The sequence below is a fragment of the Dasypus novemcinctus genome, chromosome 7 (assembly GCF_030445035.2).
Source record: "Dasypus novemcinctus isolate mDasNov1 chromosome 7, mDasNov1.1.hap2, whole genome shotgun sequence".
Classification (NCBI taxonomy): Eukaryota; Metazoa; Chordata; class Mammalia; order Cingulata; family Dasypodidae; genus Dasypus; species Dasypus novemcinctus.
In genome coordinates this window covers 49,784,904-49,806,151 of record NC_080679.1, presented here as the reverse complement: position 1 = coordinate 49,806,151, position 21,248 = coordinate 49,784,904, and the positions used below count along the sequence as shown (strand labels likewise).

Genomic DNA, 21,248 nt, shown 5'->3' with positions numbered 1-21,248 from the left:
ATCAACAGTTTGCTGCAACTGTGTAATTACAGTGACATTTATACATTTTTATTAATCATATATTATTTCCTTTAAAGTTATACATGAAAATTCTGAAAACATTTCTCAAAAGCAAGTAATGTTATTCCTTGGTAGTACCTAGTTTCAGATATTTAAAATTATGGAACAGAACTTAAACCAAAATAATTAGATATTGACATTTTTATAAATCATTACAAGATTTACTTTTTCATATGTGCAAATAAATCAATTAATTTTTTAGTATAATCATTGTTTTTTTCCAGTCAGTTGATGAAACCAACCAGTTTTCCCAGAGCACTGTGTAGACACGTAGTCCTGGGATTAACTAATGGGACATGTTGTATCAGAAATGCCTGATTTCTCTACCTTTAGATTTCCAGCAGCAGTAAGCACGGACTTCACTGCTCTCATTCCATAGTCATAGTGATGTTGAGATGACAGCTGCTCTGAGCACAATCGATATGTAGCCACAATTTTTACTGACAGCGGCCGAGCAGTGACAAAGCCGCAGGAGTACAGGACTATTTCAGCAATCATGGCATAGTCAGGCACCATCATCGCCACTGTCCGAAAGAGGGCCTATTGGCATGAAGAAAAAGTGCTTTTAAAAAGACCATCACAAAGATAACCCTGTCCTTTATTTCTCAACATTTTATGACTTTATAGCTTTTCTGCAATAACGTTAAATTACAAATCATATAGGACAAAAATTTCATTAAAAAGAAAAATGTGTTTCCTGTTGTTATATAATAAAATATATCATTAATTTGTTGTATAAATATTTTCCCTTAAATTATGTTTCAAGTACACTTTCAAGTTTCTATCATGCTTACATCTTTGACAAATGATTAATTCATCAAAGAGCTAAGTGTCAATTATTTTATATTCTTCCAAAGAGGCAACATGATATAGGGAAAAGAATCTCAGACTCTGCCAGGCTTCTCACCTGGGCTGTTAAGAACATGCCTGGTATTGGGAGACTGGGTTTTCTAGAGGATCTTTCGATACATCTAATTAATTATATAATTTTGGGTCCATCAGGTAACCCCTAATAACAAAACTATGTTATATAAATGATATAGTCTGAAATAGTCTTAACCTCTTTGAGTCTGTAGTAACCATGCCAGTCTTTCAGAGAACATAATAAAGGAAAGAAAACTGGAAAGGTCATGCATAATTATTATTAATAAACCAATTTCTCAAACTGTAAAAAAATTTTTTCTCATGGAATTTTAAATATTGTGGGACAAGTCAATCTTACATCATGACAAATAACGAGAAAACTGAGGGGAGCAGATGTAGCTCAAGTGGTTGAGCACTTGCTTCTCATGTATGAGGTCCTTCGTTCAATCCCTAGGACCTACTAAAAAAAAAAAAGAAAGAAAGAAAACTGAATAGATTTTAAAAGAATAAATAAGAAATCTGAGTTCACATCCACTGGAATAGCTCAACTAATAAAACATGACTTGTATTAAAGATAAGAAGGAAAGTAAAGATAAGAAGGAAAACAGGGAAACGGACTTTTGCCCAGTGGTTAGGGCGTCCGTCTACCATATGGGAGGTCCGCGGTTCAAACCCCGGGCCTCCTTGACCCGTGTGGAGCTGGCCATGCGCAGTGCTGATGCGCGCAAGGAGTGCCGTGCCACGCAAGGGTGTCCCCCGCGTGGGGGAGCCCCACGCGCAAGGAGTGCGCCCGTGAGGAAAAGCCGCCCAGCGTGAAAAGAAAGAGCAGCCTGCCCAGGAATGGCGCCGCCCACACTTCCCGTGCCGCTGACGACAACAGAAGCGGACAAAGAAACAAGACGCAGCAAATAGACACCAAGAACAGACAACCAGGGGAAGGGGGGAAATTAAATAAATAAATAAATCTTTAAAAAAAAAAAAAGAAGGAAAACAATATTCTAGGAAAACAATGAAGCCCCTATGTGAATGACAATCCTACTCAGATAGCTTATAAATACCTCTGGGAATCAGCCGAATCACTCAAAACACAAGGCAGATAGAAAATATAGACATCTTGCTTAAGTGATGTATTATGACTTCCAAATTGAGAATAAATAAAAGGTTTGCATCAAGCAAGATCCATCTTATGTGTTATGTTAATTACTAGCTACAGGCCTTATTACTATTTTATCCACTAAGTTACTACTAAAGAATAGAAAGGACAAAGTGTTTTAAAAATGAGCATGAACAACTTGGAACAGGAAAGGCTTAAGCAAGTAACTGTTCTTTCTACTACACCCTTAAGGGAAAAAGAATGCAAAAGAACTGCTGTACAGATAGTGCATCTTTAAAGGCTAGGTTCTAAACAACTATTTGTTGAATGATTAAGAGAATGACTGGGTATGTTAGGGTGATACAGTCTTTCTATGGTAGTACAAGTTGCTGCTGGTTTTGGATCAGCAGTTAGTACCATGGGTTGTAGGTTTCCCACTCACCACAGGAATTACACAAATTTCTATTCACATTCTGTCAGCACTATTAGCAATATGTTTGTGGAATTCATTAAACAGACAAGTCAGTGGCCAGGGGAACAAAATAGAGTGAAGGAAATAAGTTGCAAGAGGTTACTGTGATTTCCTATTTATTAAGAGTTCTCCATCAGGATTTAACATTGATTCTTATTTATCACAGATAAAATGCATCTTGATCAAAAGATTTTTTAAGTCTAAAATACTGTGGAGGTAGATGTTCTAAGCTGGTAGTGGTTCTCACACAGGATGCATATGACGTGCCGATTTGTTATGATCTGATTTTAGATGGGGCAGAAGTAATTTGTTAGCGGTAAATTTGGGGATAATTTAGTATTTTCTGAGGTTTTATTTTTAGAAGGTACCAGAGATCAAACCTGGGACCTTGTACATGGGAAGCTGGCATTCAAACCACTGAGCTACATCCATTCCCCCATTATTTTAGCAGTTAAATTGAATTCTAGCTTAACCAATGACATGGTTTATTGAGTATGACAAAAAAGGAGTTATAGACTCAGGTAACCTGCCAGGAATTGAATGAATTCCAGTATGTAATCAATGTGAGGATTACTCTTCAGGCTTATCTCAGCAAAAATATCAAAATAGTTGTTCTATTGCCTCTGCCATATTTGGTAGAAAAAGGGTGAAATATAAGCAAGTATATGTACTTCCTGGAGTATGCTTCCAGAGGACATCATATTGGTACAATAAAAATAAATTCATATATATATATATTTTTAATGTAAGATTATTACAAAGTCAATTTAAAAAAAAGAATGATACAAAAAAAATTTAAAAAAAATAAAAAGAACCTCAAACTCTAGCAGACAAAAAAAAATAATAATAAATTCAAGCAACAATTTCTGACCTTTTCTTCCCAAGGGACTGGAAATACATTTCATAAATAGTGTGATCTGCTCAAGAGTGAGTTGGGTTTTAGTTGAATGAAATAGAGGATTCGGAATCTACCTCACTATTTTCCTCTTTGCTACTAGGAAGTTTCATGCTGCATACTCTCTGGAAAGCTATTATCAGGTTATAGGCTTTCTAACATTAGGAGATATAGAATATGTCTATTTTACCATGGCTTCTAACATTTATTCTAAACAATCATTGAATCAGATTCTTCAGAATACCTTCAATCTAAAATATAGCTTCTCTAACATGGAGATATGTTTAAGAATTTGCTCTACTATGCAAGATCTTTTTTTTTCCCCAAAGATTTATTTATTTCTACCCCACCCTCATTGTTTTGTGCTTGCTGTTTGTTCTCTGTGTCTGTCTGTTGTATGCTTTTTTGTGTCTCCTCATCTTCTTTTAGGAGGCACTGGGAACCAAACCCAGGACCTCCCGTGTGGAATGGAGGCACCCAATCACTTGAGCCACATATGCTCCCTGCATGTTGTGTCTTTTGTTGTGTTTCCTCATTGCATCATCTTGTTACATTATATTGTTGCATCAACTCATCACATCAGCTCTATCTTCCTCATCTTCCTTAGGAGGCACAGGAAACTGAACCTAGGACCTCCCATGTGGTAGGCAGGCACCCAACTTGAGCCACATCCACTCCTACATGCAAGTTTTAATTAGGTGTAACAGGATGTAAAAAAGGGACTCTTCTTGCACGATATGATGTATACCAATGACAAAGGTAGGTTAACCTGCCCAATATCTAGAATTTACAAAGGAAATATACACAGCACTCGAACCTTCTCATCTACTTGTAAACAGTAAAATATATGAGTGAGTAAAGGAGAGAGGATTTGTGAAAACATTTCCTGTGAAAAGAGCTGCTTTTAGGCTGTAAGTTCCCACATCCCCAAATTCAGTTACAGCTTGTTGAGTTTAGGGCTGGACTCATGTTGGAGAAAGAGAAAGGGGCCTGCGGTAGCAGGATTAATGGGGCCTTCACTCCCAGAGTTGGGACAAAGGAGGCAGGAGATGTGCATAATAAGGAAGAGAAAGCCAAGTTATAGCATTTTAAGTCTTGCCCAAGACAGCCGCTGGCAAAGGGAGAGGTCTTCACCAGGCAGAGTCTATGTGGAGTTGCCCATCAGAGACACAGGCGGAAAGGAGGGAGTATCAGGTGGAGAAACACAATCTGCCTCTCAAGTCTCAGGAGATACAGGAGAGACCTAGCAGGGGAATTCATGGACCTGTGGTCTATGCGCTGCCTATAAACCTCTGCCAGGCCCAGCAGCATCACCCGGAAGGTAATATCTGACCTGGAAAGCTTAACGATGAGTCTGAATTTGTCAGGCAGGGAAAGGGCAACCTAGCAAAACCCTCAAGGGAGCAAACAGCATGTGCAAGGCAAATCCTAGTAAGGCCCAGTGTGACAGAAAGACATAGGGACCTGGCAGGACAGATAGAGTTGGGTCCTGAGGCTGTCACAGACCATGCTGAGAAATTGGAAATTTATTCTGGAGGCAAAAAAGGAGCCCAGCAGTTTTTAAGCCCAGAAATCATGTGATTAGATTTCTTTTTAACAGACAGATAGTACTGGTAGCATTGTGGAGGGGAATTCATTATGGTACTTTTCAGTGAGGAAGATTGGTAACAAATGCACTGTTGCAATAAGACATGCAAGAGAAGATTGAAGAGAAGGTGAGCAAGTTGTGGCCATGGGACTGGACAGAAGAAGCAGGAATTATAACTTTTGTGAAACAGGATCCATGGGTTCGGGTGCCTGGCCAAATCACTGGGTGAAGAAGGGTGACTCTGAAGACGGAGCACAATACTCTTTGGACCTAGCAAGATTTTATTTTAGAATTGTTAATTCCAAAGCAGACTCTTTTGAGCTTTGCTCATTTAAAATGACAATGTAGCTCTTAAAATTTAATTCGGAAATAATACAGCATTTTTATTTTAGAATAGTATATTTTCAAAATGGTTAGGCATTTCTAGATTGACTTGAAAAGAGATATTCCATAGGCACTGTACCCAAGAAGACTGCACACAAGAGGAGCAAAAGAAAAGATATCTGAATTTGAGAGCAGCTTTTGCCCTAATGTAGAAGAAAAGTATGTTAATTACTCCAAGGACTCCAAGGTGAATATTTTGACACTTAAAACAAGCACTGTAAATAAAACTGTGGAAAAATCTGCCTAGGGCATTAACAGACTCAACCAATAAAGATTCTAAGCTTTTCATGACAAGCTACTCACAGATTTTTGCCTTTCCTGCCTTTATAAATATTTATGTATTTGGACGGATCCAATTGAATGAATAAAATAAATGAATGAATGAATAAATTGCTACAAAAAGACTTTTGCAAAAGAAAACCACAATGGAAAGTTTTAAAATGCTTCTTAGGTAAAGATTATTTACAGTTTTCATTTTTTTAAATCGGACTGTCCTTCAATAAGACAAAGTATTAAAACCTCTGGGGAAACGGACTTTGGCCCAGTGGTTAGGGCGTCCGCCTACCACATGGGAGGTCCGCGGTTCAAGCCCCGGGCCTCCTTGACCCGTGTGGCGCGGGCCCATGCGCAGTGCTGATGCGCGCAAGGAGTGCCGAGCCACACAGGGGTGTCCCCCGCGTAGGGGAGCCCCACGTGCAAGGAGTGCACCCATAAGGAGAGCCGCCCAGCGCGAAGGAGGGAGCAGCCTGCCGAGGAATGGCGCCGCCCACACTTCCCATGCCGCTGACGACAACAGAAGCAGACAAAGAAACAAGACGCAGCAAAAAGACACAAAAAACAGACAACCAGGGGAGGGAAGGGGAATTAAATAAATAAAAATAAATCTTAAAAAAAAAAAACAAAAAAAAAACCTCTGGGCTAATAAGGGCAGAAAATGGAAATGTAAAAATATTTGGCAGCAATTAGGCCTATCAAAAATCTTTTTGGCGGAAAAGTCCTCATCTAGTTTGAGAAGCTGTCAGTCTCAGCGCGTGAATAGTGGGTGGAACATAGACTTGGTTTTGGACCCACAATTACCAGTGAATTATTTTTTAACGTCATTCTGATGCACTGGCCATAAACATACAGTGCACCAGAAGAGGATATAAAATAGCTTATACTAGACTTCACAAACAAAGATATTTTTGGCGGTGGTATTTTGTTTTGTTTTGTTTTAAGTGATGGTTCTAGTCTATAAGTTTAGCAAAGTTTGTTGTTTTGTTCTTTTTTGCAGGAAGAATAAAATCTCCATGCTGGGTATCCATGAAAATCGAGAATTGATGTGGGGTATCAATTGTTACAACCTATGTTGGAAGACAGCTTAGCAACATAGTTCTTGGTCCTATGGAAATTTTTCTATTTTTAAGTAGAGAAAAGTCTTAAGTAAAAACTGCCCATTGCAATATTATTTAGAATACAGAAAAATGAAAAGCCACTTAAGTATCCAGAGTAAGACAGTTCAATAAATTTATTTATACTTTGAATTATGTTCATGCTATAATATTAACTTGGAAAAAAAATCCAGTGTACATAATTGTTTAATTTCAACATTGTAAAAAAAGGTATTCAAAATTGGGAGAAAATAACATTGTAAGCAGTAGAGAGATACCTTTTTAGTAGTTTCCTGTATTTTCTAATTTTTTATACTTAGTATTTTTAAAATGTTTTTGATGAAATTGCATCTAGTGTGTATATATTTTGTAAAGTACTTATTTTCTATAAAAACTATTTTTTAAAATAGTAAAATTACTGAAAGCAAATATTTTGCATAAAATTCAAGATTAGTATGTTCTCTTTTTATATATTAATTTTTTTAATTTTAGAAAGAAAGGAAATAGATGATATAGTTATCCTTTCCATACCTTCAGATTATCTGGCAGTTCTGATCGACCAGCATACCCAGGATTCATTGTTATAAAGACAGCACATGTGGGGTCAAGTTTTAGTTCAGTTCCTTCAAACACTAGTATATCAGAACCTGCATTAATACCTGTGGGTAATGAAGAATGAAATGACTTAGTAATACCACATATAAATGTGACTTGTGCCATTCATTACCTCTCATATTTCTTCTGTTTCCACGTAATTCAAGACAGACTAGTCCATTACCTCTTTGGATAGTAAGAATTTGTTGAGCAACCACAGAAAGTACTTCCAAATCAATTCTGTTAAACTCATCAAAGCAAGCCCAGGCTCCACAAGATAACAGTCCCTGGGAGAAAAGAGTAATGACATTTTTCAATTTTATCTGATCAAATATTATATTGAAATGTTGCATTTTCACCTGATCTTTTCGAGGATTTAATATCCTATCAAGGAAATTACATAGTCACCCTTATCTTTAAAGATGGCTTATTTTTTCATTACCTATTCATTATCCCACATGAATAAAAGGTTTGATCAATTGGGGACAATTTCCAATAGATATTTTTTACTGTCTATCTTTTGGCATTTATCCAAATCACATGTAATTTCAAAGTTTTTCTTACTTGTTATTTACAAGTTGATCTTATTTGCATCTTTCATGTGGACTCTATGGAATGAGTTGTAATAATTAAGATTAGTTCGTTGTGGTCCATTTCCTTAAAAGGGACTGTATAACACAGTGAACCCAGTGATGGATGAGGTTGTGGTTAATAGTACAAATACAAGAATGTTCTTCTATGAACTGGAACAAATGTACATCACTATTACAAGGTGGTAAGAACGAGGTGATGCATGGGAAAATTTTAATTAATGAACTTATGGACTATAGTTAACAGCAATATTGTATAAAAATACTCTTGCATCATGTCAAAGAAGGGTTATATCAATGCTAAGGGACAATAATAGGAGGTATGGGATTTTTTTCCTTTTGGACTAAGAAAAACGTTACAAAATTTACTGAGGTGATGGCTGTACAATTCTGTGATAAAACTGAAAGCTGTTAAGTGTACACTTTGGCTGGATTGTACAAAGCAAGAGACTATAACACAGTGGATGGTGGTCTGTGGTTAACAGTACAAATATGAGAGCATTCTCTCATGAACTATAACAAATGTACAATACTAATACATGGTGTTATTATTGGAGGGGGGGGTGTATGGAAAAAATATACCAAATGTTAGCTATACACAATAGTTAGTAGCAATATCTTGATAATGTTCTTTCATAATCTGTAACAAATGTTACACAGCAAAGTGTTGGTGGAGGGGTGATGTATGGGAATTCTGCATGTTATGCATGATTGTTTTGTAAGCTCACAACTTCTCTAATAAAAATAAAGGGGGGGCCAACTAATACAGTTTAAGGCTAGAGTTTGCAATCCTAACTCACAACTGCCAATTTGAAATAATAAGAAACTAGAAAAATCAAACATGAGTAGAGTAGCTCAGTCTAAATTCAAATTTACATTTTAAAAATCAAACGATTAAAACAATTATTTATTGAACATATATTTTATAGATATGTGTGTTAGCACATGTGTGTGTGTGATTCATTGAGTACTGGGTATGTACCAAGAATGATGCATAGCAATTTGTATATATCTTATTGAAAGGAAATTAAGGCTTTGCATACAAAATGTTAATTAGGCCAATGTCACATGACTAAGAATGGCTTACTTTAGATTTACATATTTCATTCTACTGAACTATAGGAGACTGAAAATGAACTCCAGGAAAGTCAAAAATAGTAAATTTTCATTATTTAGAGAAGAATCTGTTTGATCTCTATTACATGCTATAATAAAAGGACTAGAAAACACAGAAGACAAAATGCTTATAAAGTCCCATTCCAATAACTACCCATATTAGTAGGTTCTTGATGCAAGAATCATGTCTCCTTTCATTTTGCATCCCCATTCTTCATCATGATCCTAACACAAAATAGCTGCATTATCAATAATAACTTATTGATAAAGCAAATTTAATACTCAAGTGATTGAATCTAAATCAAAGAACTAAGAACATCTCCGTGTAGATTTAAAAATTGAGTAATATATCTCAAAGAACATTGGATCATTACTGTAATCATAGATCACTATTATAACAAGGTTGTATATATTTACAGAAAATGAAAAAAATTTTCATTCAAATGTTTTCTTGATATTATTCATTAGAATTTTGACTATTTTTCTACTTCATTCAAAATGTTTTGACATTATAAATGTAAAGACTTTGCATACACAAAATTTGTTATGAGATTACCATGTCTCATGTCAGCATGGAACAAACTGCTCTATGGGTTATGACTGGTATATTCTTTTTTGTTACTCTTTAAAAATAATGTTATTTTTCCTAAAGAAAATTTGGATATATAAAGGTTACATAATATTTAAAGTATACTTTAAAAATCATAGACAGTGTGTGAAGACCCATGCAATAACCAAAATATATTAAACTCCCATCCTGGGGAGTCCTCCTACATTCTCAAATAAAGGGGCAAGAATCTCTCAAGTACATAGGCAGTGCCTAATAAAATAAAACAGGCCACTACGTCAAGTCCTCAATATTAATGCACGCAACTATGAACATATTCTTGTAAAATTTAAACTTAGCCTAATAACTATTGTCTAAGAGTTGCCTCCTGTAAACCTCCTTGTTACTCAAATGTGGCCTCTCTCTAAGAGCCAAACTCAGCAAATAAACTCACTACCTTTCCCCCAGTAAGGGACATGACTCCTGGCGATGAGCTTCCCCGGCACCAAGGGATTAATACCAAGCACCAACCAACAATGCATTTGGAAAAAGACCGAAAGGGGTGAAACATTAAATACGAAAGAGTTTACATGGCTAGGAGATTTAAAAGTGAGTCGGGAGGGTGTTTCAGAGTTATGCTAATGCACGTCTCAGGCAGATGTCACTAACTGCAACAAAATCTCAACAGGGGGTGCTCCCAAGGGCTCTAGAGACATCTGGACACTATAGGCAAAGCACATAACCCTATGATAACAACACCCTATCAGTGGGCCTTACCTTGGACTATAGGACAATCTATTTCCCCAGTGTAACAGAGTTAGACTCATTTATTGATATAATTGATAACATGATTCTTGTACCCCTTTTATTTGAACTTAAAATTAGCACTATTCCCATTAAATGTAGGTCCCAGAGACTATTGTCTTTAGTCGTTTATATGCTGGTTGAGTCCTGAATCTCAGCAGAGTTGCAGCCAATACCTACTCTCCAGTTCATTAGATCTCACCCAAGACGATAACAAAATGTGATGATGGACAAACCCCACCCCCAAAAGCAAAGAATATCTACAACTGCAAGCAAAACAGTTCTTTCATCTGCCCTATAAGATCTAAGCCTCTCTCAATATGAAGCAGAGTTGGCATCATCATCTTTAAAGCCTCAAGATTGAGGAATGAGTAAACATAATGGGTGAATGTAACCATGGACCAAAGTAGACTTACTACTATTGTTGTAATGGAAGAACTTACAACACTGATATAAAGACAGTGGTTACAAGAGGTTCTGAGGGGAGAGGGGAGAAAAAATAAGTGGAAACTAGGGTAAATTTAGGGCAATGGAATTGTTCTGCATGGTATTGCAATGATGGATACAGGCTTTTATACATTTGGTCAAATCCTTAAACCTGTACAGTGAAAAGTATAAACTATAATGTAAAGTATAGACGTTGGTTAGTAGCAATCCATATCAACTGTAACAAATGTACCACAATAATGTAAGATGTTATTAATAGGGAAAAATATTGGAGGGAGCAAAGGTGGGTATATAGGAATCCCCTATGTTTTCTATGTAACTTTAATGCAATCTAAAAAACTTCATTATAAAGTTTATTATATACAAAAAATAGAAAAATTAAAATAAGCAAATAAAATAACCCATATTCCAAATGAATTATTTTGTGTTCAAATTATGTAACCTAATATTTAAAGAATAACAGGCTGTAGAAACAAGGTACTAAAATAATCAGCTGTTTATAGGTTTATAAAAAGAGACTTTACACCTTTCATTCTACCATTTGGAAGAATTTTAAAGATTTGTAAGAGTAGGAATTCAACAGAGAATAAGGGGGAAAAAACAAGCTTTTCTGGTTCACAAAAAACAAATTCTTAACTAGAATACGTCTACACAAGTACATTACTGAAAATAAATTGCTAATCACAAGGTCTAAAGGTTAAAAAAATCTTTAGAGTTATACAACCTTTACCTCATGTCCTGATTCTCAAACTTTTAAATACCCCCATGTATTCAAGGAACTCCTCTCTCATTTATCAGTAACATGACCCAGTGGCAGGGAATGGAGAAGTAGAACTTGTCTCAAATAAACTTTTAAAATGTAATAATTAAATAACTGATTTTATTGTGGTAATATATATATCATAAAATGTAAAATAGAGAGACATTAATAACTTTTATGAGGCAATACTATCACCACATTCCATTTTTAAAACTTTTTCTTTACTCAAAACAGAAATTCTTTATCCATCTAGCAATAACTTCCCATTTCCCCTCCTGCTAGCCTTAGTAAGCACTAATCTACTTTCTGTCTTATGAATTTGCATATTCTAGCTATTTCATGTAAGTGTAATCATACAATATCTGTCCTTTTGTATCTGGCTTATTTTCACTCAACATGAAGTGTTCAATGTTCATCAGAGTTGTAATATGTATCAGAACTTCATTCCTTTTTATGATTGAACAGTATTCCATTATACGGTTATACCATATTTTGTTTATCCATTCATCTGTCGATGATATTTGAGTTGTTCCTACCTTTTGGATTGTAGATAATGCTGCTATGAACATTAGTGTATGAGTATCTGTTTGAGTCTCTGCTTTCCAATATTTGGAGTATATACCTAAAAGTGGAACTGATGGTTCTCTGCATTTAATTTCCCCAAAAAGCTTTTTTTTTAATTAAAGAAGTATAGGTTTACAGAAAAATCATGCAAATACAGTTACCATATATTACCGTCACACACTATTTTCCCCATTATTAATGCTTCACATTAGTGTGATAACCTTGTTGCAATTGAGAAATTATTCTTAATAATATTAACTATAGTCCATAGTTTATATTAGGGTTCACGCTTTGTGTTGTATAATCATATGTGTTTTTAAGATTTTCATTCTAGTAACATATATACAACCTAAAATATACTTTTAACTATATTCAAATTGACAATTTAGTGGTGTCAGTTACACTCACAGTGTTGTGCTACCATCACCACCATCCATTACCAAAATTCTTCCATCATGCCAAAGAGAGACTGTTCTAATTAAGTATTACCCTACTCTACCCCATCCTTGCTCCTGGTAACCTGTATTCTAGTTTCTGACACAATGAATTTTCTTATTTTAGTTATTTCTATCAGTGAGATCACACAATGCTTGTTATTTTGTACCTGGCTTATTTCACTCAACATGATGTCTTCTTCAAGGATCATCCATGTTGTCATATGTATCAGGGCTTCATTCCTTCTCAGGGCTGAATAATACTCCATGGTATGCATATACCACATTTTGTTTATTCATCGAGAGATAAACGCCTGGGTTGCTTCAATCATTTGGCAATTCTGAACAATGCCACTGTGAACATTGATGTTCAAATATCTGAGTCCCAGTTTTCAGTTCTTTTAGATATGTAACTAGTAGTGCGATGGCTGGTCATACGGTAGTTCTATACTTGGCTTTCTGAGGAACCACCAAACTGTTTTCCACAGAGACTGCAGCATTTTACATTCCCACCAAGAATGAAAGAGTGTTCCTATTTCTCCACATCCTTAGCAATACTTATTTTTTGTTTTTTTAAAATAGTAGCTGTTCTAGTGGGTGTGAAATGGTATCTTATTGTGGTTTTGATATGCATTTCCCTTATAGCTAAATATGTTGAGCATCTTTTCATTTGTTTATATGCGCATCTTCTTGGGAGAAATATCTATTTAACTCTTTTTCACATTTTTAAATTAGGTTGTTTGCCTTTTTGTTATTGAGTTCAGGGTTCTTAACAGATTGTGGAAATTAAACCATTATTGGATATGGATTTCCAAATATTTCTCCTACTGTGTACATTGTCTTTTTACTTTCATGATGAAGTTCTTTGATGCACAAAATTTTATATTTGGAGAGTTTACATTTAACGTTTTTTCTTTTGATGTTCATGCTTTTGGTGTAAAGTCTAAGAAACCACTACTTAACACAGGGTACTAATGATGCTTTCCTTTGTTCTCTTCTAGGCGAAAAATTCTAGGAGAAAATTTTGGTTCCTATATTAGGTTTTGCTCCATTTTTAGTTAATTTTTATTTATGGTAGGAAGTAGGGATGCACCATCATGCTTTCCTATATGGATATCCTGTTTTCCCAGCACCATTTATTGAAGAGACTGTTCTTCAATTGAGTGGACTTGAAACCCTTGTCAAAAATCAGTTGGGGGAAGCGGACTTGGCCCAACGGATAGGGCGCCCGCCTACCACAAGGGAGGTCTGCGGTTCAAAACCCGGACCTCCTTGACCCATGTGGAGCTGGCCTATGCGCAGTGCTGATGGGCGCAAGGATTGTCATGCCACGCAGGGGTGTCCCCCGCATAGGGGAGCCCCATGCACAAGTAGTGCACCCCGTAAGGAGAGCCGCCCAACACGAAAGAAAGTGCAGCCTGTCCAGGAATGGCACCACACACAAGGAGAGCTGACACAAGATGATGCAACAAAAAAAAACACAGATTCCTGGTGCCACTGATAAGGATAGAAGCGGTCACAGAAGAATATACACACAGGGAATGGACACAGAAAGCAGACAACTGGGGGGGGGGGAGGAAGGAGAAGTAAATTTTTAAAAAAGATTAGGAAATATATATAAAAAAATCAATTGGTAGGGAACGGATGTGGCTCAAGCAGTTGAGCACCCGCCTCCCACATGGGAGGTCCCAGGTTCTGTTCCTGGTGCCTCCTAAAGAAAACTCGAACAGACAGACAGACAATGAGCAAAAAACAACAAGCAGACAGCAAGCAAAAACAATGAGCAAAAAGAGAAATGATGAGCAAACAGACGAGGGGGCTATCTTGTGGGGGGGAATCAATTGGCCATAATACTAAATTCATAGTTACAGTCCTCCCTTATGTTTTTTCATTCCCCCTGGAAGAACTTGTAACATTGATATCAAAGCAGTGGTCACCAGAGATTCTGAGGGAAGAATAGGTATAACATGGAGCATTTTGGGGATATTGGAATTGTTCTGCATGACACTGCAATGATGGATACAGGCCATTATGCATTTTTTCAAAACCTATAAAATTGTGCAGTGCAAAGTTTAAACCCTAATATAAACTATAGACCATGGTTAGTAGCAATGCTTCACTATGTGCTCATCAATTGTAACAAGTGTACCACACTAATGAAATGAAATTTGTTAATGGGGGGAAGTGTAAGAAGGATAGGGGGGTGGGATATATGGGAATCCCCTATATTTTCAATGTAACCTTTATGTAATCTAAAGCTTCATTAATAATAATAATAAATTAATCCAATTGCCGAATTTCAGTAATAAAGAAAAAGCCCTTGAAAGCTAAAAAAAAAAAATTCAGTTGGCCACAGATGTCATGGTTTATTCCTTAACTTTCAATATGATTCCATTGGTCTTTATGTCTGATCTTGTGCCAGTCCCATGCTGTTTTGATTACTGTAGCTTTAAAATGTTTTAAAATCAGGATATGTGAGGCTGTCACACTTGTTTTTCTTTTTCATGATGGTTCTGGTTATTTGGAGCATCTTACCTTTCCATATAAATTTTATGATTAGCTTTCCATTTCTGTAAAGCGGGCTGTAGGAATTTTTACTGGAATTGCATTGAATCTGTAAATTCATTTGAGTAGAACCGACATCTTAACCATATTTAGTCTTCCAATACATGAGTATGTAATATCCTTTCATTTACTTAGGCTTCTGATTTCTTTTACCAATATTTTGTAGGTTTTGGTATACAAGTCCTTTACACTCTAGGCCAAACCTTTCCCTAGACATTTGATTCTTTCTGTTGTTATTGTAAATGGAATTTTTTCTTGGTTTCCTCTTCAGATTGTTCACAGCAGTGTACAGAGACTCCACTTATTTTTGTTTCTTGATCTTGTACTCTGCTACTTTGCTGAATTCATTTATTAGCTCTAGCAGCTTTGTTATGGATTTTTAAGGATTTTCTACATATAGGATCATGTCATCTGCAAATAGGGAAAGTTTTACTTCAGTTACAAATTGGGTATATTTTATTTCTTTTTCTTCCCTTATTACACTGGTTATAATGTACAGTAGAATACTGAATAACAGTGGTGTCGGTGGGCAACCTTGTTGTTTTGTTGATCTTATATAGGGAAAGCTCTCAGTCTTTTACCATTGAGATTAGCATGGATTTTTCATATATGACCTTTATCATGTGGGAGAAGATGCCTTCTATTCCTAGTTTTCTAAGTATTTCTATCAAGCAGAAGGGATTTTTTCAAATGTCTTTCTGTGTCAATTAAAACGATCATGAGGTGTTTTTCCCCTTCATTCTGCAAATGTGGTGTATTAGTCTGCCAAAGGGGTGCTGATGCAAAGTACCAGGAATTTGTTGGCTTTTATAAAAGGGTATTTATTTGGGGTTAAAAGCTTACAGTTACAAGGCCCTAAGGAGTCCAACTTAAGGTTGCTTTCTCACCAAGTCAGGTGCCACATGTTGAAGCAAGATGTCACTGACGTCTGCTTGGGTTTCAGCCTCAAGTTCCCTCTGGGCTTCCTCTTCCCCCTGAGGCTCTGTGGGTCCAGCTCTTCCTGATCTCAGCTGTAGGCTGCCATAGGGATTTTCTCTCAGGGCTTCCTATTGAGTCTCGACTCTCTTTCCAAGGTGAATGATTCATCTCTCTTCCCAGGGCCACAGGATCAAAAGTGGCAAGGTTCTCTCCTCTTCCGTGTGTTTTCTTGAGTGAGTGTCCATTTATACAGGACCACCAAGGGGGCAGGTCTTCAACCTGAGTCATACCTTACTGACATGGTAGAATCAAAGTCCTAATCTTAACAGGTAATTTAATCAAGGGTCCCTCAACTGAATCCAATATAATCTAAGAACATCATATCCAAAGTAAATTAGTTTATAAACATAATCTTTCTCTTTTGGGGACTCATCAATAATTTCAAACTGCCACATGTGGTATATTATGCCAACTGATTTTTTTAATGATGAACCTCCCTTAAATATCTGGGATATTTGATCATGGTGTATAATTTTTTTAATGTACTGTTGGATTCAGTTTGCTAGTATTCTGAGGAGGATTTTTGCATCTATATTTATTGGGATATCGGTCTACAATATTATTTTTTTATTTTTTAGTTCATTTTTATTGTCTTTTTAAAAAGATATATAGATCGCAAAAAGTGTTACATTAAAAAGTATGAGGTTCCCATATACCGTACTCCCTACCCCCCCCACTCCTCCCACATCAATAACCTATTTCTTTTCTTGTGGTATTACAAAGCCTTCTTGTCAAATTCACCTCTTTATCAGTATACAGACCTCTTTTGTCCTCATAACAGTTTTTGCCTTGAAGTCTACTGTATCTGATATTAGTATAGCTACCCCAGCTCTCTTTTGGTTATCACTTGCATGGTTTGTTTTCTTCTTCTCATTTCACTTTTCCAGTGCTTTTAATGCATTTTTATTGATACATATTAATAAAGGATACAATTTATTCAAAGTGTACAATTAATGGTATGTGGTATAATCACAAAGTTGTGCAGTCATCATTTCAATCATTATTAAAGCATTTTCATTATTTCAATAATAATAATAAAAAGCAAAAAGCAAACAAGAAAACTCATCACCTCTCAATCTCTGTTTCCCCTGCTGTACATAGCTGCTATTTCTGGCTATTTATTTGTTTATTAAGCAGTTTTATTAATATCCATATGAGGGAAGTGAACTTGGCTCAACGGAAAAGGCATCCGCCTACCACATGCGAGGTCCACGGTTCAAACCCAGGGCCTCCTTGACCCATGTGGAGCAGGCCCATGCACAGTGCTGATGCGCAAGGAGTGCCCTGCCACACAGGAGTGTTCCCCGCATAGGGGAGTCCCACATGCAAGGAGTGCGCCCCGTAAGGAGAGCCACCCAGCACAGAAGAAAGTCCAGCCTGCCCAGGAGTGGTACCGCACACAAAGAGAGCTAACGCAGCAAGATGACGCAACAAAAAGAGACATAGGTTCCCGGTGCTACCTGACAATAGAAGCGGACACAGAAGAACACACAGTGAATGGACACAGAGAGCAGAAAACTGGGACGGGGAAGGGGAGAGAAATAAATAAAAAATAAATCTTTAAAAAACAAAATCCGTTTGATCTCTCCAAAGTATATAATCAATGACTTTTAGTATAATCACAATGTTGTACTTTCATCTTCTCAAAAATTTTAGAACAATTTCATTACTCCAAAAGAAAGACTCCATACCTCTTAGCAGTACTTCTTCAGCCCTATATAACCACTAATCTGATTTCATCTATATAAATTGATTTATATTTATTTATTATGCAACTGTAAGAATAAATGAAGTCATGAACCATATGACAACATGGATGAACCTGGAGGTCATTATGTTGAGTGAAGCAAGCCAGACACAAAAGGACAAATACTGTATGAGTGCCTCTATTATGAACTAAATAAATTATGTGAAAAATAGATTATGTGAAATATGAATCTAGGTAAAATTGCATATATAAGACCATTTTTCTTTGAAGCTGAACAAATGTAGGTTAATACTACAAATTGTTAATATCAGGAAAAAAAACCCACACATTACACTAAATGCAGGAGACCAGACACAGAGTACCACATCTTGTATGATTCCTTTCACTTTTATCTTATTTGTGTCTTGAATTTAAGGTTAGTCTCTCATAAACAGCATATAGTTGGGTAATTGTTTTTATCCATTCTGCCAATCTGTGCATTTTGAATGGAGAGTGTAATCCATTTATATTAAAAGTAACTACTGATCATGCAGTACTTTCTTCAGCCATCAAACTATTTGGTCTTTGTAAGTCATATCATTTACTCCTAATTTCTTCTGTTAATGCCTACTTTCATATTTATTCAATTTTTTAAATCATTTTGAGTTACTTTTCATTTCTGTCTGAATATATATTTTCACACATTTTCTTTGTGGTTATCATGGAGCTTAAATTTAACATCTTAAACCCATAACAATCACATCTGATTTGATACCAACAACTTCAATAGCATGCACATATACTTTTCCTATACCCCTCTAGCCCCACCATTTTTTTGTACTTTTACAAATTGTGTCCTTATACCATGTATGTCCCAAATCATCAATTATCATCACTTTTTATGCATTTGTATCTTATAACCTATAGAATTAAATAGTAAAATTACATACTGCATTAGTCAGGGTTCTGTAGGGAAACAGAATCAACAGGAGACATCTGTAAATAGTATGAGATTTTATAAAATTCTCTCACATGACCGTGGGGATACACAAGTCCAGATTCCGTAGGCAGGCTGCAAACCAGGGGCTCTGATGAAAGTCTGATAAAGGTCCTTGATGAGCACTCAGGAGACACTGGCAGTCCCAAGACAGCTGAGAAATATTCTCTGAATGCTAAAGTCACTTTCCCTTTTAAGGCATTCAACTGATTGGATAAAAACATTACTCATTGCTGATGGCAATCTCCCTGGTTGATTATAGATGTAATCAGTCATCTCTGTAGTAAACTCACTGATGAGTAAAGTCCATAAATGTCCTTGAATTACAATTAGCCCAGGGCTTACCCCTTCCAAACAACTGGGTACAATTACCTGGCCAAGTTGACAAATTAGCCTATCCATGACACGTATCAAAAAATATAATACAATAGTACTGGCATTTATAATCATCCATATAGTTACCTTTCCAGGAAGTCTATATTTCTCTATGCTGCTTTTATATTCTCACCAGAATTAAAATTCATGTTTGGCAAATGTTTTGTTTCAGCACTTTAAATATTTTGTTTCACTCCTCCCTCCATGGTTTCTGATGAGAAATCAGCATTTAATCTTATTGGGACATCTTTGTACATAATATGTTGCTTTTCTTTTGAAGCTTTCAGAACACTCTTGTTCTTGGCAATCTTTAGTTTTACTACTACATGTCTGGGTATGGTTCTCTTCAAATTTATCCTGTTGGGCGTGCACTGGCCTTCTTCAATATGCATATTCAAGTCTTTTGTTAAATTTGGGATGTTTCCTGCCATCATTTCTTTGAATATTCATTCTTCCCCTTTCTACATTTCTTTTCCTTCTGGGACTCCCATGGCATGTTTATTGGTGCATTTGATGGTCCTCAGGTCTCTTAGGATGTGGTCACTGATTTTCATTCTTTTTTCTTTCTGCTCCTCAGCCTGAGTCATTTCAATTGCCTTGCCTTTGAGTTTACTGATTCTTTCTTCTGCCAGTTCCAATCTGATATTGAAACCTCCTAGGGAAATTTTCGTTTCACTTATTGTGGTCTTCAACTCCAGTATTTCTGTTTGGTTCCATTTAAAATTTTCTATCACTTTATTAAGATTCTCATATTGTTCATTTATTGTTTTCTTGATATCATCTAGCTCTCTGTGTGTTTTCCTCTATCTGCTTGAGCATATTAAGGATCAGTTTTTAAAGTCTTTGATCAGTATGTCCAAAGTTTGATCCTCTTCTTTAATGGTTTCTGGATTTTCACCTAGTTCCTTTGGATGGGACATCATTTCTTGTTTCTTTATTCACCCTGTAACCTTTTGTTGCACACTGACTTTAATGTTTTAAAGTCTTAATACTGGGATTTAGTCCCTGATCTGTCTGTTCCTTAAGTTTGTATCCAGACAGTGATATGACAGAGATTTCCTTAGTGTCAGGCGCTAACAATTTCAAACAATCCAACACATAAAGTACCTTTCATAGTCTTTGCAAATTGGCCCTGCATTGGCTGGTGCTCTTCTTCTGAATTTATTCTTTTATCAATAAGATATGCCTGAGGTGAATATGAGTGCATAGTTGTCACTATCTTTTCTTAGCCTGTGTCTTGTCCTGGGCTTGTGATTGCTTATGGCCTTAGGAATTTCTCAGTTTACAGGAATTAGAATGTCCTCTCAATTCCCTATAAAATAGGCTTTCTCTCCCTCCCAGGAGCTCTATTCCATGACTTAAAGGAGGTAAGGCCACTTTGACTTAATTGTTTTTTATACTACTTAACTGTCTGCCAGATGCTTCTGCCTGCATGGCAAGTGCTAGTAGGGTGAACCAGAGAAGAGTTTCCTGATTCAGTCTTTCAAGCTGCCACCAAACAGACTGGCACTGACATATAGGCAACCCAGAATGCACATAAGGGTTACTCTGCTCCCTCTGGAACAGGCCAGGGACTCACACTGGGAACTCAGGTTGGCTCTACACTGTCCCAGGGAGGTGGTAGGGGAGGGATCACCAAGCATGCCATGAGCTTCTCCCACCATTTTATTTTCTGTATCACTTAGTGAAAACTTTCAATTCAGATAAAAATAGCACAAGTATGAGGTTGTTGGAAAATATAGGAAGGAAGAGCTCATACTAAAGAATATAGCACATTCATTAGAAGGTGAGGTCTCCATAGTTTCCTAAACCTCTGATCTGGCCTTTTACCATGATATCCAAATGTCTGCAAAGAACTTCTATGGAGAAAAGCTGGGGCTATCACTAGGTGACCAGAGAGAGGACACAGTGGAGCACCCAGTGGCCATAACTCCCTCCTAACCAATGATCAAAATGACGATGACTGGCCATATATTCAAGTGTTCCCTGGTATAGCATCACTTTGTTGGCTAGTCAAAAATACCAGTTATAGCATGAAGTCCTGGCTCAAGGTATCGTAAGCTG

The 21,248-nt window shown here is 36.5% G+C and overlaps 1 protein-coding gene across 1 annotated transcript in view; it reads right to left on the bottom strand.

Annotated features, from left to right (window-relative positions):
- DNAH7 (dynein axonemal heavy chain 7) overlaps positions 1–21,248 on the bottom strand; it is a 334,263-nt gene that overhangs the window by 187,455 nt on the left and 125,560 nt on the right. Inside the window, exons 26-28 of the mRNA XM_058300437.1 lie at positions 7,505–7,607; positions 7,258–7,385; positions 388–600 (exon numbers count right to left, since the gene is read on the bottom strand). Coding sequence (XP_058156420.1) covers positions 388–600; positions 7,258–7,385; positions 7,505–7,607 — 444 coding nt within the window. The remainder of the gene's footprint in view (positions 1–387; positions 601–7,257; positions 7,386–7,504; positions 7,608–21,248) is intronic.